Here is a 15,073-nt window from a genome sequence, read left to right as displayed (position 1 = left end):
TTCTGAAGTTTAAGGTGTTTAGCTGTCTTCTCTGAAGTTAAAGATTAACTTAAAGTGCTGCTTAGTGAAAGCAAAAGAAGAGAACTGAGCAGTGAGAGAAGTTTTTTTTTTTCCTTTCTTGCTTACTAAAACAGTTTGGAATGCCTATCAATTAAATGAGCATTTTGTTCTCTTCTAACATAAATTGCTCTTGCAGGCTTACAGCTGTCCATGGAAAATACTTGTGAAAATGAATAGAGCATTTCTGTATTTCTGAGGGGTTGTCTTTGACAGTATTAGTTTCTGCAGGAGCATTATTTGGGGAACAGCCATCTTGGATGAGACTACAATTGACTGAACAAAGTCTATGACTGATAGAAGGTCATTATTGAAAGGGCAGCCTTTTTTACTCTAGTATGGCACAGTTAAGTTAAACTTGTCTTTATTGCTGGAGCGATATTCTTCCCAGTGTTTCATTTCTGTATTTTATTCTTCTGTAGTATCCTTCTCTATGAGGAGATAAAGGAATAATTAATGGGGTAAAGAGTATAAACTTTCATCTGTAACAGTATGTGTCTTAGACTTCCAAAACTTCATGTTAAGAAGATGCAATGAAAAAACATGGGCCACTGGTAAAACGCTGACAATGGCCTTTCATTGAAAAGGTTTGGTTAGTCTTATGTTAGAGAGGAAAACAGCAGCACCTGAATGAAGAGCGGTTTTTCTCCCTGTGTAAGGCTAGGGATGAATTTGTTTTCAGTTACTTTGAGCAATCACATTAGTCTGAACTTTTTGATGTAAGGTATTCTCTGAAGGATCTAAGACGCAGGTTTCCTATTAAATTCTGTACTGTTGTCTGCTAAACACTTAAAACCCATGATGTTTTACAGAGTCAAGCAAAGTTACTTGCAGAGCAGAAACGATTTCCATTTGCTACTGATAATGACAACACAAATGAAGAATTGGGTAAGATGCCTTACATAAGGTTTATGCAGGTGAATTATGTACTAATTATTAGCACTGAATGTTTTCAAACTGAACTGATGATTCCTCAGTGATGCATTAATTTTAAAGTGATCTTAATAAGCCTGAAAATACAGTGAATTTTCTCTGGTCATATAAAGCAAATATGTGTATCTCTTCCTAAAATTCTTTTCTGCTTTGTTCTGTAGAATTCTTCTCTGTCTCTGCTTAAGCAAGTGTTCAAAAAGCATTTTGATTTAATCCCTTAAACAGGCTCAGCTGTTTCTTGCTTCCTTTTCTCTGTAATTATTGATAATTAAAACTATTCAAACATCCAGAAATCTTTACCAATGGAATATGCTTTCTATCAAGCACAGATCTAGTATTTGTCTTTGCCTTTCCACACACTCTTGCTGTCAATGCTTATAGGCTTTCTGAATTATGTCCTTATGCAAGCTGCTGGCTGATGTTTTTTCAAAGCATGTTCAGCAGAGTAAATGAAGGCATTTCAAATAGAACAGCAGGAAATACTTCTCTCAAAGGACTTGAGGAAGGACTTACATGCACTGCTTCTCCTAACTGATGTCCTCTATAGGAAGCAGAGGTATTATGAAGCAGCAAAGAGATAGTTGAGAGTGTATGCCAAGGAAAGCAGCAGACTGTCTACATATAAGAGCAAAGGGAGACTTTACTCATAAGTTGTTTAATGAAATTAAAGCAATTTAGTAGTTTTTTGTTGACATAATTCCTGCCTTCACAGGAATATTTGGGGGCTTAATCTTTTTTGATATTCCTAGCATATATAACTATGTTCATAGAATCCTGCCAGAAATACTAAACTTAAGTCCAGCAGGAAATATTTTATGCTTTTAGTATGTGCTCTGTAGACTTGGAAGATTATGCCAGAAGATCCCTATCTTCATGTTTGACATGTAGGCTGACACCTACCTACCCACTTGATTTCAAGTATGTCATAATGTAAGGAGCCTGGATCTTTCTTGTTTGTGTGTGATACTTGTAGCTGTTCTGAGAGAAAGTAGTGTGAAATGTGTGGGGCATCCTGAAGCAAAGTTGACACCAAAGTACTAGGGCTAATGGACCACTGTTAGCCCTAGATTCTGTCATAGTAGGGTACTTGTATTTTTGTAGTATATAATTAAAGATGAAAGATTAATCAAAGAATTAAAATTTAAGAAGCTGATACTGTATCAGCTTCTAGCTGCCAATCACTTGCTATAGTTCTACAGACATAGTCTGTGACCTCCTCTGTTTAACCAAGAGTCTTGGATAAACAAAATAAATGCATTATCAGCAAGACAATGAGTCTTCATTATGTTGCTTCCTACATTTTTTTCCTTAATACTGGCATGGTTGAGTTAATTTTATTTTACATGCCAACTGTTCTGTGTTCTGGGATTGGAACTGTAAAGATGATACTAAGAACTCTGTAGTCTTGGAGAAGAATGAAATGAGCAAAATTCAAGAGCTCTTCAACCTGTCTTACTCTGCCAGTTTTCTTCCCTTTTTTGACAATGCTGTGTCTCTGTACCAATTGAAGCTTTTTATATATTGAAGAAAAAGCTTATATTGCACACAGTTACTTCCTTCTGCATAATAGAAATGCTCCAAGAATAAGTCAAACTCTAGATTAAATAAATTACTTACCTGTCTTTCATTTAACTTTGTTCCTCCTGTAATGAGCAGTGTTTAGTGACACTGCCAAACCAATGTGGCTCTGCCTGCATGAAAGATAAGTGTCTGTGTCCTATTAAAAATACCTTTGTTCCTACTGGCTTATTTATCTCTTCTCATGTTTGAGTAAGTAATTAAGCCAATAGGTGCCTCTTCTGCCCTGTCTGTGTGACTGCTAAAACTTGTTAGGAGTATGGGAAAGGTGAATTCCACTCTTAGTTTCACCGTCAGCTGTTCATGGGAACTGCCTGGGGAAACGTTGTACTGTAATAGCTCTAGTCCTCAAGATACTTGGTTTTTTCTGGGCAGCGTACACAAATCTTTGTCCAGAGTTCAGAACTGTGAGAGGTTAAAACATGCAACATGAAACAATCTTGACATATTCAGCTGTCGGAACTGAACTTCAGTCATGAAAGCATAACCACGGCTTTCCAGTCTTGTGACTTGACTGTGGTTTTTATATCTTGTGGAGATTATGGGAATATGTGTCTAGAACAGTGGTCTGTTTCTTTTTCAAACACTTGGCATCTATTCCAAAGCAGAGGGATATGCATAAACTTTAAAGCCTTTCAGAATTTTAATATGGGTAAAGATTCTGTGGTTTATGTATTAAAATGTATTTCAAAAAGTATAATCAAATGGTTTTTGTTGTTTTATTGACATTTATGATGTTTTGTTAGCAATTGCTTACGTGTTGATTGGCAACGGCTTGTATGATGAAGCCATACGACACTTTTCAACAATGCTGCAGGTAAGTTTTCTGTTTGGACCTCTAAAAAATCACTTTATGAAGTTATCTATTACAACATATGGCTTTAGTGAATAATTCAGTTATGGATTTTAAAATAAGAGTAATTATTCTAAAATTTTTCTTTTTTTTTCCCTATCCAATAAGAATACTCCTTAACCAAGACGCTGAATCACCTGAGTTTATTTGCTGAGTATTTTTCTTATCTGTAGGAATAATCATTTTTTGGCACTGACAAAAAGAAAAAGCATCTTCAAAAACCTGACTTGGGCAAAACTGAAATGCATTTAATTAGACTCTTAATGTGTAGGCTGAGATATTTTAATGTGGACTTTTTGGGTGACAGCATGTTGCCAGTAACATCACAGAAAACCTGACAGATCACTTAGGATAGTGGCAAGTGGCACATTGCTTTCATGATGATAAATGATTTTGTATGTTGGGTTTATTCTTCTTCAGTGGTAAGTATTTGATGAGTTTAATATATAAGTAAAATATAACAAATACTTCAACATCCTTTGTTTATCTGACCAAAGTAGAGAATCTCTTCTGAGAAGTAGAAGGTGACCACTCTTAAAACGAAACCAACCCAAACAGTTTGAAAGCTTCAACTAAAGCTGTTTTCAAAATACTGTATTTTTATAGCTAAGAAGCTGAGACTACCAGGAGCATGGACCTGCTTTTTTGATCTAAACTGCTTGTAATACACAAATACAAGCTGAAAGTAATACTGCAAATACTAACATGTTTGGGGGTTTTGTTTTTTTTTTTTTTACTCAAATATTATATGGCTTGTACTTCAGTTGAGTTAAAGCATGGTAATTTAATTAAATTATTCCAAAGAATTTATCAGAGGAACAGAATGTTTTTCTTGTTTTGTTTGATTTGGTGTTTAGCCATCTCTGATTTTTTTGTTTTAATGTGAGGATTTATTTTTATTTTTACCCTAATGAGAACTCCTGCTTCAAAAATTACTGGACTTATAAAGAGGAGGCATTATATTAAGAAGGAAAGGATCATTATATTAAGAAGGAAACGCAGTATAAGTGAAGATAAGCAAGATACAGTGATTAGAAAGATGTGAGATATGTAATAATAGAATACCTCTGCAATGCACACGTCAGTTGAAATTAATAAAATGCTTATTCTATGCCTGAAAGGCTGTAAAGTGATTATAATTGTTCACTCTGTTCTCCATAAGGCATATGAAGTGAATATTAAAACATTTAACAGAACAAAACAGCCTTGCTTAGCTGTGTTAAAAGTAAGGAAGTTACCTGAAGCTGACATTGGCAGGTGTACACTTGGAGTCAGCTCAAGTCTGGCAAGGTGCTGGCATTGGTATGCCACACGTATGTTGTTTTGTCAATGAAATGATTTGCTTGTTGGCAGTTGTCCCAGTTAAATGAGACCAGGTCTATGCTACAAACAGTTGTAGCACAGCTGTGTTGGTTGCAGGTGTGAAGATGGTGTGATTCCTGACTGTTTTTCAGGGAAACTGGCTGCATTGGCATCGTTGTGCCAAGAAAAGCAGTTTTGCTGTTGGAGTTCTTCAAATTTGAATAGAAAACTACATTTGGAGTAAATAACATTGCACAAGAAGTAGTTTCACTATCTAAGATGCATCCCCCTAAGTTCCCCAGTTGGAAAGTCACAGACTTTAACTCAAGGAAGGTTTGTTTAAATTTTGCAAAACTATTTTGGCAGGATACCTGCCTGAATACAAATTTCATCAGGATGTCACAATTTCCTGCTTCCAAATTTTATATCTCAAATTTAAATTACAAATAAAACGAGCTTTGAATGGCTGAATTGTATGTTTATTATCACTTCAGTGATGTTAGAAGTCAGATAATTATCAATAAGGTTTCAAATAATGAAGGTTGGACAACAGACTATACTAATGTGCACATAGCTTCTGATAGGTGGCTACTGGCACTATAACTGCACTCTGTTTAGCTTATTTTCCGGACAAATGCTCCAGAACAATTCCAGTAAATTGAATTGGAAGTTGCAAGCATATAAAAGTATGGACCATGATATAGCCAATTTCTTTGCCTGACAGTTGTGATTGTTCATTGCTTACTACTTAGGATCAGCAGGAAATAAATACATATTGAAGAAAGATACCTTTTAAAAAAACCAAAGAGCCAGCCCAAACCCCAAATAAGCACAAACCTCAACTGATTATTGTACTCAACTGATTATTGTGCTCATGTTTAATCTTAACAGGAAGAACCAGAGCTGGTTAGTGCAATTTATGGACGAGGGATAGCATATGGAAAAAAAGGACTACATGTGAGTAGATAATTATTTAAATTAATATCCTACTGAATTATTTGAATCTAAACTATAAGAAGGCCTGTAACAGGAGGAGCCAGTCTTGGCAGATACATCCCAAAGTCTTTGTGCCATCCCTACTATAATGATGTGTTCATCCCTTGGTAGGTGCTCCGCAGGGGGAATCTAGTGGATCATACTGCTCAAGCCGTGGGCACATTTGCTTTGTTTGACTATGGAAGTGAAGCAGGGGTGCCAAAGGAGAACATGCTCACAATTGTGAGTGGTGGATAGTAAAACTGGGAGCCACAGCCACTTGAGCGAGTTTTCTAATGAGATTGTTATATCACCAGTTTGGAATTTTATTTTATATTTTTTCCAAGTGAGTAATTACTTCCAACCTACCATTTACTGAGGACAGTATGAAAATTTAGATAGACAAGATGCTGGTGGCATCAACCTGCTTGCCAGTACTATTTGGTGTAAGTTACAGACAGCACTGATGAGTGCTCATTAGGCACTCACTAGTGGGTGAGAGAGTGTGTGTTGGAGTTCACGTGAGAACTTGAGCCAGCTTTGCTGCCAGGAACGGTACCTATGGAGCTGTAAACCTAATGGTTATTTGCAGAGTTTTATGAATAAATTTAGAGGTACAGCACAAAAATGATGTGTACAAGCAAAGTTTATTTTTCTTGTTTATAGCAGATAGGTGTTTGTTTGTTTTTTTTTTCCCCCAGCTATTTGTAGAATCCCACATCTTAATGTGATTAGCAAAGGTGTGAAGGGTTTTTAATGTAAACTGATAATTTTCAGAGACTTGGGCAATCTATTTGTTGTCCTTCAGTCTTCAGGAGTATATTACTTTAAATATTCACAGTTGTTTACCTTGTTTATTTTTCTTCTTTTCAGGATATGAAAAATGCTGAACTTGCTCTGTTTGAGCTCAGTAGGGTGGTTAGTCTAGAACCAGATCATCCTGAAGTATATGAACAGCGAGCAGAAGTGAGTATTTTTTGTGTCTTCAGGTTTTTTGAGAAGTTGCAATTATACAGTGTTTTCAATTATTTCTTCACTGATTTAATGACTAAAGCTCTTATCTGTGTTTTTTTGTGAACATTCCTCCTTTAAAAATATGCATATTTGCTCTCACACAATGTAATTTGTGGAATATTTATTTTGAAAACGAAACGTACCATATGGAGTTACTATAACCAATAGAATAGCATATATTGTATGTAGTGATTAGTTTTTGACATGCAATCCAGCAAGATCATGTGGGTTTTGGTGTTTGGTTGTTTGGGGTGGTTTTAATATTATGAGTCAAAATATCACTTGAACCTTACCTGTTTGCACTTAGTACCTCCGTAGTAAATTTGTTGTTAGGATGAGCTGGTAAAGTGCCAAACTTGTAAAGAATGAATTTTTAATGAAATAGTTTGTGTTCATATTTGTGCATAAAAGTTAAATAAAATTCAGATACAGATATTTTTAATTTTGAAAATCCAGTTTTGTTTTGTCAATTACAGAATGTAAATTTGAAGACGCAGCTTTGTAGACAAATCAAAAACATAAGCATTTATTAAATTCTTAAATATTATAAAATTATAATTATTAATTATAATAATTATTATTGATATTAAATATTATTATATAACATGGCATACTGTGTAATGTTAATTGCCATAATATGAAATTGTAATTCACAAGTTTCATGGGTTTAATGATTTGATAATACATTTGTTGATAACCTTGATCTGAAAATGCAAAAAGCATTCAAATAATTGCAAAATAGACCATTTTCCTTTGGGGAGAGTATCTTTAAAAAATAAAAAGGTTTGTGAGAGTACTTTAATTCCATTTTCAGTTGAATGTGTTGAAATAACTTGCAATAGTGTTTTGCTTTGGCTGATTTATTTGGAATACTAGGTTTCTGCAGATGTGATGTTCAGGTACACTGAATGCAGTTTTCTCCAAAAAAAAATATCAGTTTTTCCCTTTGATGTAAAAGCAATAAGTACTGAAATTTATAGTAGAACTTCTCAGCAAATATACTTACTCTGTTTCAGCTGAATCTGGAAAAGAATAATCTTCATATTTCTAAACCAAATCTGTTCAGCCTGCTTGCTGTAAAATGTTTTTTTTTATACTCTTAGATATTGTCCCCGCTAGGACGAATCAGTGAAGCATTGTCTGATCTCACCAAAGCTATTCAGCTGCAACCATCAGCACGGCTCTACAGACACAGAGGTACCCTTTACTTCATATCTGAGGTTAGTAGTTTTGGGGTGTTCTGTTTAGTTTTAATTTTATGAATGTTGATGAGTATTTTGTTGTTGTTTATCCCAGTTGTCACTTCTGTTCAAGAGCTTCTTTCCTATTTAAAACAAAATAATAACAAAACCCCTGAGTTCCCTGTTGACTTTGACAGTTCTGAGGTGTTCTTTTAAGTATTTAGTCTGCATATCTATTTAATACAAGGAATCAGAGGACAAGTACCTTGTATGCATGTCTCATTGTTTTGTGTGTTTGAGGAGTAGGATATGAATAAAGGATTTGACTTGATTTATAATCTGCAGCTATATTTAAGAAGTATACAGTCTAAAAGGAAAACAGTTATTCCCAAGGCAGTGACTGCCCTATACACTTAAAAAACCCCGAAGAAACCCACACCACACAACAAACAAACCAACCCTACCAAAAGCTAACATCCCATTTTGCTATGTAATCTGTGTGTGGCATTTTTACACTTGAATCTAAAACAAGTAACTTTATTTTCAAAGATTGTGTGAATACTAAATAGCAGATTTCCCACTTTATTCTTCTGATTTCACTCTACTTCCAGCTATTCTTCCCCTTATTTTATTACGTTTTATATAAAATTTGCTGTAAAAGCTGAAAGTGTATTGTGCATTCCTTATTCTTTGATGTTCTGACTGGCAGTTGACAATCATTGCTGCTTAGCTCTGAGACTACATGTGTTAAACAAAATTGTGTAGTTTACTTTTATGAAAACAAAAGTATTTATTCCTCTTTATTTGTATGGTGTTTTGTCTGTCACCTAAAATCTATTTTACCACAGGATTATGCAACAGCCCATGAAGATTTTCAGCAGTCACTGGAACTGAACAAGCATCAGCCTATAGCTATGCTTTATAAAGGATTAACCTTTTTTCACAGAGGACTTTTGAAGGTAAAGCTATGTTAAATAATAATTTTTGTAGAGCAATGCCATCTATTTGAAATTACTTCTGTAAAACAGTAGAAACGTCATAGGTGTTGATATACATATTTTCTCACTTAAGGAAGGCTTTTTAAGGCAAAAGAGTTCAAGCAAAATGCAAATGTGTAATACTTCATGGCATGACATGTAAATACTGCTGGTCTTGCTGGACCCTGGTAAACTAGTGATAACCAATGTACTTATGGAGTGATTTAGAAAGTGTATGTATTTGGCACCTCTGCTGATCTCTGTATGGTTATATTCAAAATTTCTTTCCATGAAATAGACTCCCTTAGTTTTGTGGAGGCGAAAGGGATGAAAGGGAAAGTAATTTTAAATTCTTCTTCAAATGAGCTAAAAAGTAATCAAGGAAACTGCTGATAGAGAGCTCTGCATCTATGCATGTGTATTTCAGTTATATGTAGATTCTGAAATGCTCGTATCTAAATTGAGAACAGTTGCTCCCTCAGATTTTAAAATCAAGCAGGCAAGTTCTTCCAATGCTTTCTTTAATGTCTGACCATTTTCTGACTCAAAGCTTCTCTGTGTTTAAGGTGTAGTAATATTGCACCTGCTTCTTGCTTGTGAATTCTTTAGAGATAGTGCTGCACTTTTCCCGAGTGGAAAGTAATTAGATATGTTTTTACAGTAGAAGCTTTTTTGTTTTGGTTTGGTTTTGGAGTTGTTTTGTTGTTTAATCTCTGCTACAGTTTGGGATTCATTAAGAGTTGTATGAAGAAATTCTGGAAGAACCTGGAGACAATCCAGGACTCCTGAATTTCAGCCCAGTGTCTTTCACGGGCAATCACTGCACATTTTGGGGTTGTGTGGGTTTTTTTGTGGTGGTGGATTTTTATTTTTTCTTGTTTGTGTGGGTGATTTTGTTTGTTTGTTTTGTTTTGGTTTTTTTTTTGTGGGGTTTTTTTGGGGTGATTTTTAAGCAAATAAGCTACTTTTCTATTTTCTTAGTACCCAAGCTGGTATTTTTTCCGATATTGTCAGTGTATGCTGTGAGAACTTCAGGCTGTCATTGAATTTGCTGTTTGTATCTTATTGCAGCCAAATGAGATACTTGCAAATAATAGTCTTGATTGAATTTCTGACATTTGGTGTAGGCAGCAGAGAGCCCAGAAAGTGATGGTAGAAATATAACTGGAAAGGATGAATAATGTCTCGATTTGCAAAATAAAAGTAATATTTTCTTCTTTCTGATGTGGAGATAAACACAGTTCTATGCCACCACAGTTTCTTTCCTTCAGTTTCTTTTCTCAAAGGAAGAAGTGTCTTCCCTCTTTAGTGTTCAAGTTTTGAGACTGTGACCTAGTGGGTTTTCATTCCCAGGTATACCTTAGCATTCAGATTCAGACTGCCTCTTAAAGGAAGGCTATACATGTCATCTGCTAGGTTTTACTAGGCTTGCTCAAAACCAAGGTTTAGGGTTAGGTGGCAGAGTCTTTGTTTTGAGTGAAAAGAGATCATTGCTTTTGGGATTAATCTTCTTGGTTTTAAAACTTATTTAGAGGACATGAGCCTATCAGTAATGGTAGGTAATTAACTTATGTTTGTTACATTTTGTTCAGTAGATCATTTTTGTGCATATCATAGTGCTCAGAATATATTTGATAGTTTTTCTGAATAAGAATCTCTAAATTGGCTGAAGGTGCTCTTGATTTTTCCTTAGAGCAGTTAATTTCTTGCATTATACACTTAAATACTTTTCAGTCATTCGTTCATAATACAAAGCAGTTCATTATTACATCCTTAATTCTAAGTCTTTATGCTGCATTTGCTTATTTATACAGACAGTCCAGTTTAAAAACCTGAGTTCTTAATCATATCCTTTGAAGAGGAAGATCTGTTTGAATGTATGCATATAATTATTTTTAGCTATTTTATTTTTATTACATTTTATTCACAGCAGCAGTACATGCTATTGTGTGAAGATGATCACTTACTGATAATCTCTAATTCTTTAAGAGAGTGTTTGTGAACTGTGCAATGAACTCAGAATGCAATAAATGCAGTGAAAGGCAGAGTACAGATTTGAAAGGAGTCTTTTGGGCTGAAAAAATTAAGAAGTGTATTGTGAATGAAGAAGGAAGACTATAAGGAGAGACTGCTTTGCCTTAGGGAACAGACTGAGCTTTGAAAACAAACCCTGGAGGGGTTTAATCTCTGTATTCTATTAAAATGCAAAAAGAATCGCTTATTCCCATAGCGTATTAGACAAAGGAATTCTGACTAAGCCTGTCATACTGTAAAGAGTGTTGCAATATTTCATTTGTTATATTATTATTACTCTATAGGTTTTGTAACAAATTCATGCTTTGTTTATTCTTTCCAAGGGTTTTGATGAATAACTTTAAATCCATGGCTAGTAACTACTGAGGATGCTAAAACTAAATGAATGCAATAAATGACAAATTTTTTTGTTGGTGTCTTTCTGTAGGAAGCCATTGAATCATTCAAAGAAGCTCTGAAGCAGAAAGCAGACTTCATAGATGCATATAAAAGTCTGGGACAAGCCTATAGGTAATTGCATTCAGAAATAGTTGTAAAGTCAGTTTTCAATCTCATTGTGTTCTTTAAAACACACTCTTTAAATTTTACATGTTTATTACAAGACTGTGCAGAATCATGTGTATTTGATAGTTCCTAAAGCCAATATGACTATGTAAGGATATGTTCAATATAAATAATTTCTAGGTTTGCTTTGTATTTTTAATTCAGTCTCCAGTAGTCTTCCAGACGCAAACATTAGGTAAGTAGCAGTTTTAAGTAAGATGTGTTTTAGGTATGCTAAATTATTTTTAAATGATAGGAATGATTAATGCAAAGTGTTAGTTCCCATCTGAGATTGTACTGGTTGAATATATGAAAAACTCATTGCATAGCATATATTGTTTGTAAACTGCCAGATCCTATATCAATTAGTTTCTCACCAAAGACATTTACAGTTCTGAGAATTTAGCTGCTTTCCTCTATGGCTTATTTTTTATATGGACATGTAGGTTCTTAGCTATTGATCAGATAAAAATAAAGTCAATCCCTATTTAGTAAGGTAACTAGTCAGTTTTTTCTTCTTTTACATATATATAAATAATTTATAGTTGAATAAAATGTATTACTTTAAAGGGGATCTGCAGATAACCACTAGGGAGAAAAGTACATATAGTTTGTATGTAAGGACAAGAACGTAACATAGTCAGCAACTGTGTATCTCTGCCCTTTGTAGTTTTTTTCCCCAACCTGCTGTGTCTTGTCAGCGTTTTAATCCTTGTTTTACATTTTTTAGCTTTGGAAAGCACTGAACTACGTCATAGATGCTGCTGCACTATAAACGGCTTTTGTGTAGCAGGGGTTAAGTTAAATAGAGTTGGTGTGCAAGCATCATGTGCTGTTTTTTCTTCAGGCTTTATGTTTCCTTAGCATATTCACTGAAGGCAGTGTCAATTATTTTTTTTTTATTTAGTTTTCTTTCTTTGTGGACTTGTGCCTTACTTACAGTATCTAAATTCTGAACTCAATGTAGAGTAACTAATTTCTTCATGAATTTTTCTGAGATACTTGTTATTGTGGCATATAAGTGCTTTCAAGGTGCTAAATAATAGTAATTTAGCCTGAAGATGGGCAGTTGCCGTATGTTTCCAATAAATGCATACATGCTTCAATTTTTTTGTTTTATGTTTGGATGTGGGACTGCCTCTCTAGCTGAACAGTTGCTCTACCCTGTGCTCAAGAAACCTTAATCTGAAGAAGCTTTATTTTGAAGGAGACTAAAAAAAGCAAGCCTTAAAATGTCTAATTTTGCATTGCATTGTTGTTGTACAGAGCGAAAGTCGCATAGCCAGAGCATTCCTAATCAGCTTAAATGTGTGGCTTTGATTCCCTCTCACTGTCCTCTGCCTCCAGAAATTTGCTGATCCTCAGGAAGTAATAGGGGAAGGAATGTAAAGAAATCCACCTCTGTTTTTTTTTTTAAGTACCTTATTTGCAAAGCACAATTACTGTTGACCCTCCTAAATCCTCAGCAGTTAGAGGAGGCTAGAAGATGAATTGAATATTGTTTAATAACTGAGGACACTGTGACTAGTGACCAACTATAAGTCTGAATTAGTTTCCCATGAACACTCAGGTCTTAAAACAAGCAGAAATAATAATCTCATTTCTCCAGGGCACTGTAAACTTCAGCTGTCAAATTATTCCTTCCTTCTAAAATCTCGTATTTTAAGTTCATGCTTGCTTGCTTGCTTGCTTTCTTCTGCATCAAATAAGTTTCAAATACAATGCTTAAAAATAACTTTCAAAGAATTCTTTTTATAGTGGAAGTTGACAATTCTTAGTCTGATTTATCCTTCTGTACAACATGAGTTACAGCATTTTACTTACTAATTCCTGTTTCAAATCTAGTGACTTCAGTGTTTGTGCATTTATTTGAAACTAAAGAGCTGTGGTTAATTGCTGTTTTGTCTAAAAATCCTTTTTGGCAAATGTATTTATAACTAGTAGATCTTGTTTGTTTTTTCTAGCATTGCTCTTGTTTGGATTTATTTAATTTGATGTGGAAAGGATTTCATGATCTTAAACTTAAAAACCAATGTACTGGATAAAAAAAAAAAGAAGAAGAAAAATTGTGTACTATTTCTATTTTAATTTTTTTTCCTTTTAATTTCTCTGTGGCTATTTTTACTGAAAGCTGTCCTGCCCATGGAGTAATTTCAGTCAATACATTTTTAGTTAGTTCCAGCTTTCAAATGCCATATGCTTTCTTCTTATTCAGCATTGAAATAGTATATTTTTAAAAACATGTTTATATTTATAAGTTCAAAACACCTGTTACAAATAATGTTTTCCAAGAACTTCCACTTCTGTGGAAGTTTTGTTTCTTTTAGTTGCTGAAGAAATACCATTGGTATGTGTTTTTATGTTTTGTCTGCTGAGGAGATTTGTGGTCTAGGGTTATATTTCAGAGTATGCATTTCTGGGATTGAAAAACTGTGCAGCTGTTCTCTTACTACCACTGAGGAACAGTTGCAGAATTACTGCTTTTGTTAAAGAAATTTTCCATTACTACTGTGTTCCTCTATAATGATATCCTCTTTGGACACGTGAAACCAACTTTTAACAAGTAATTTCATTGTCACTGTTGCCTTCTATAATCTTCACTTTCCACTTTATGGCATCACCTAGAGAACTTGGCAACTTCGATGCTGCTACAGAGAGCTTCCAGAAGGCTTTGCTCTTAAACCAAAATCATGTTCAAACATTGCAGCTCAAAGGAATGATGCTTTATCATCATGGTAGCTTAGTTGAAGCATTAAAGAACTTTAAGGTAAGCAGCCCTAAGTAAATACAAAATTAAAATGCTTTAACAAGGACTAGTATTCAACAAGTGCAATAAAATGGATAATTGGTAAAGTTTTTCATTCAGAATGCAGGGAGGTTGGAACTAGATGATCTTTAAGGTCTCTTCCAACCCTTAACCGTTCTAGGATTCTGTTAGCATTTGAACTAAAATTAATTATTTTTGTGAAGTCTGTCTTAAAAGATATACAAAAACTTTTAGTTTTTAATTAAGAATGGACTTTTCCTAAAACTAAGATACTTCCTTTGTTTTATGAATTTTTACAACCACGCTGTTTGAATTGCTTTATCTGTGTTTTGTTGTTTGTTTGGGTTTGTTGTGTTTTGTGGTTTTTTGAATTTGTTTGTTTGTGTTAAACTGGTAATTGTGGTTTTGTTAATATTTTAGTTGAAATCTAAAGCTTTTTTTGTATCTGATGGAAAAAGGAATGTAGTCTTTGTAATTTTAAGCTTAAAGTAAGTATACGGAGTTCCAGTGCTTATCTATTTTTTCTATTTTCTTTGTTTTGGAAAACTCGGAATATGTTGTAAATCATTGAGCTTGTAAAAATGTGTGTGTTTCTGTAGGTAAACGAAATCTGGCCTCTCTTCATTGGCATTAAATAACCGCCTCATTTTGTAGACAGAACAATAAAGACCTATGTTAATCATATGTCCATATTATTAAAGCAAGGAACGAAATAAGGTGTAGAAACCATTACATCCCTTTCTGAATGAGCGTGTGCTTATCCCAAGGAGAATGCTTTATGTGCATTATTGCTTATACACCTTCTGTAACACAGTTTGTAGATACTGGTGTAATTGAAAAGATATTTCAACTTCTAAGG

At 34.3% G+C, this 15,073-nt stretch overlaps 1 protein-coding gene across 2 annotated transcripts in view; it reads left to right on the top strand.

Annotated features, from left to right (window-relative positions):
• Positions 1–15,073, top strand: part of TTC13 (tetratricopeptide repeat domain 13) — a 42,444-nt gene that overhangs the window by 5,826 nt on the left and 21,545 nt on the right. For both annotated transcript variants that reach the window (XM_080615219.1, XM_080615218.1), the window contains exons 3-10: positions 870–945; positions 3,315–3,385; positions 5,615–5,680; positions 6,572–6,664; positions 7,816–7,932; positions 8,742–8,852; positions 11,332–11,414; positions 14,073–14,214. In XM_080615219.1, the coding sequence (XP_080471345.1) occupies positions 870–945; positions 3,315–3,385; positions 5,615–5,680; positions 6,572–6,664; positions 7,816–7,932; positions 8,742–8,852; positions 11,332–11,414; positions 14,073–14,214 (759 nt within the window). The remainder of the gene's footprint in view (positions 1–869; positions 946–3,314; positions 3,386–5,614; positions 5,681–6,571; positions 6,665–7,815; positions 7,933–8,741; positions 8,853–11,331; positions 11,415–14,072; positions 14,215–15,073) is intronic.

The sequence above is a fragment of the Psittacula echo genome (genome assembly GCF_963264785.1).
Source record: "Psittacula echo genome assembly, chromosome: 4".
Taxonomy (NCBI): Eukaryota; Metazoa; Chordata; class Aves; order Psittaciformes; family Psittacidae; genus Psittacula; species Psittacula echo.
This window is presented reverse-complemented; position numbering and strand designations above follow the sequence as displayed.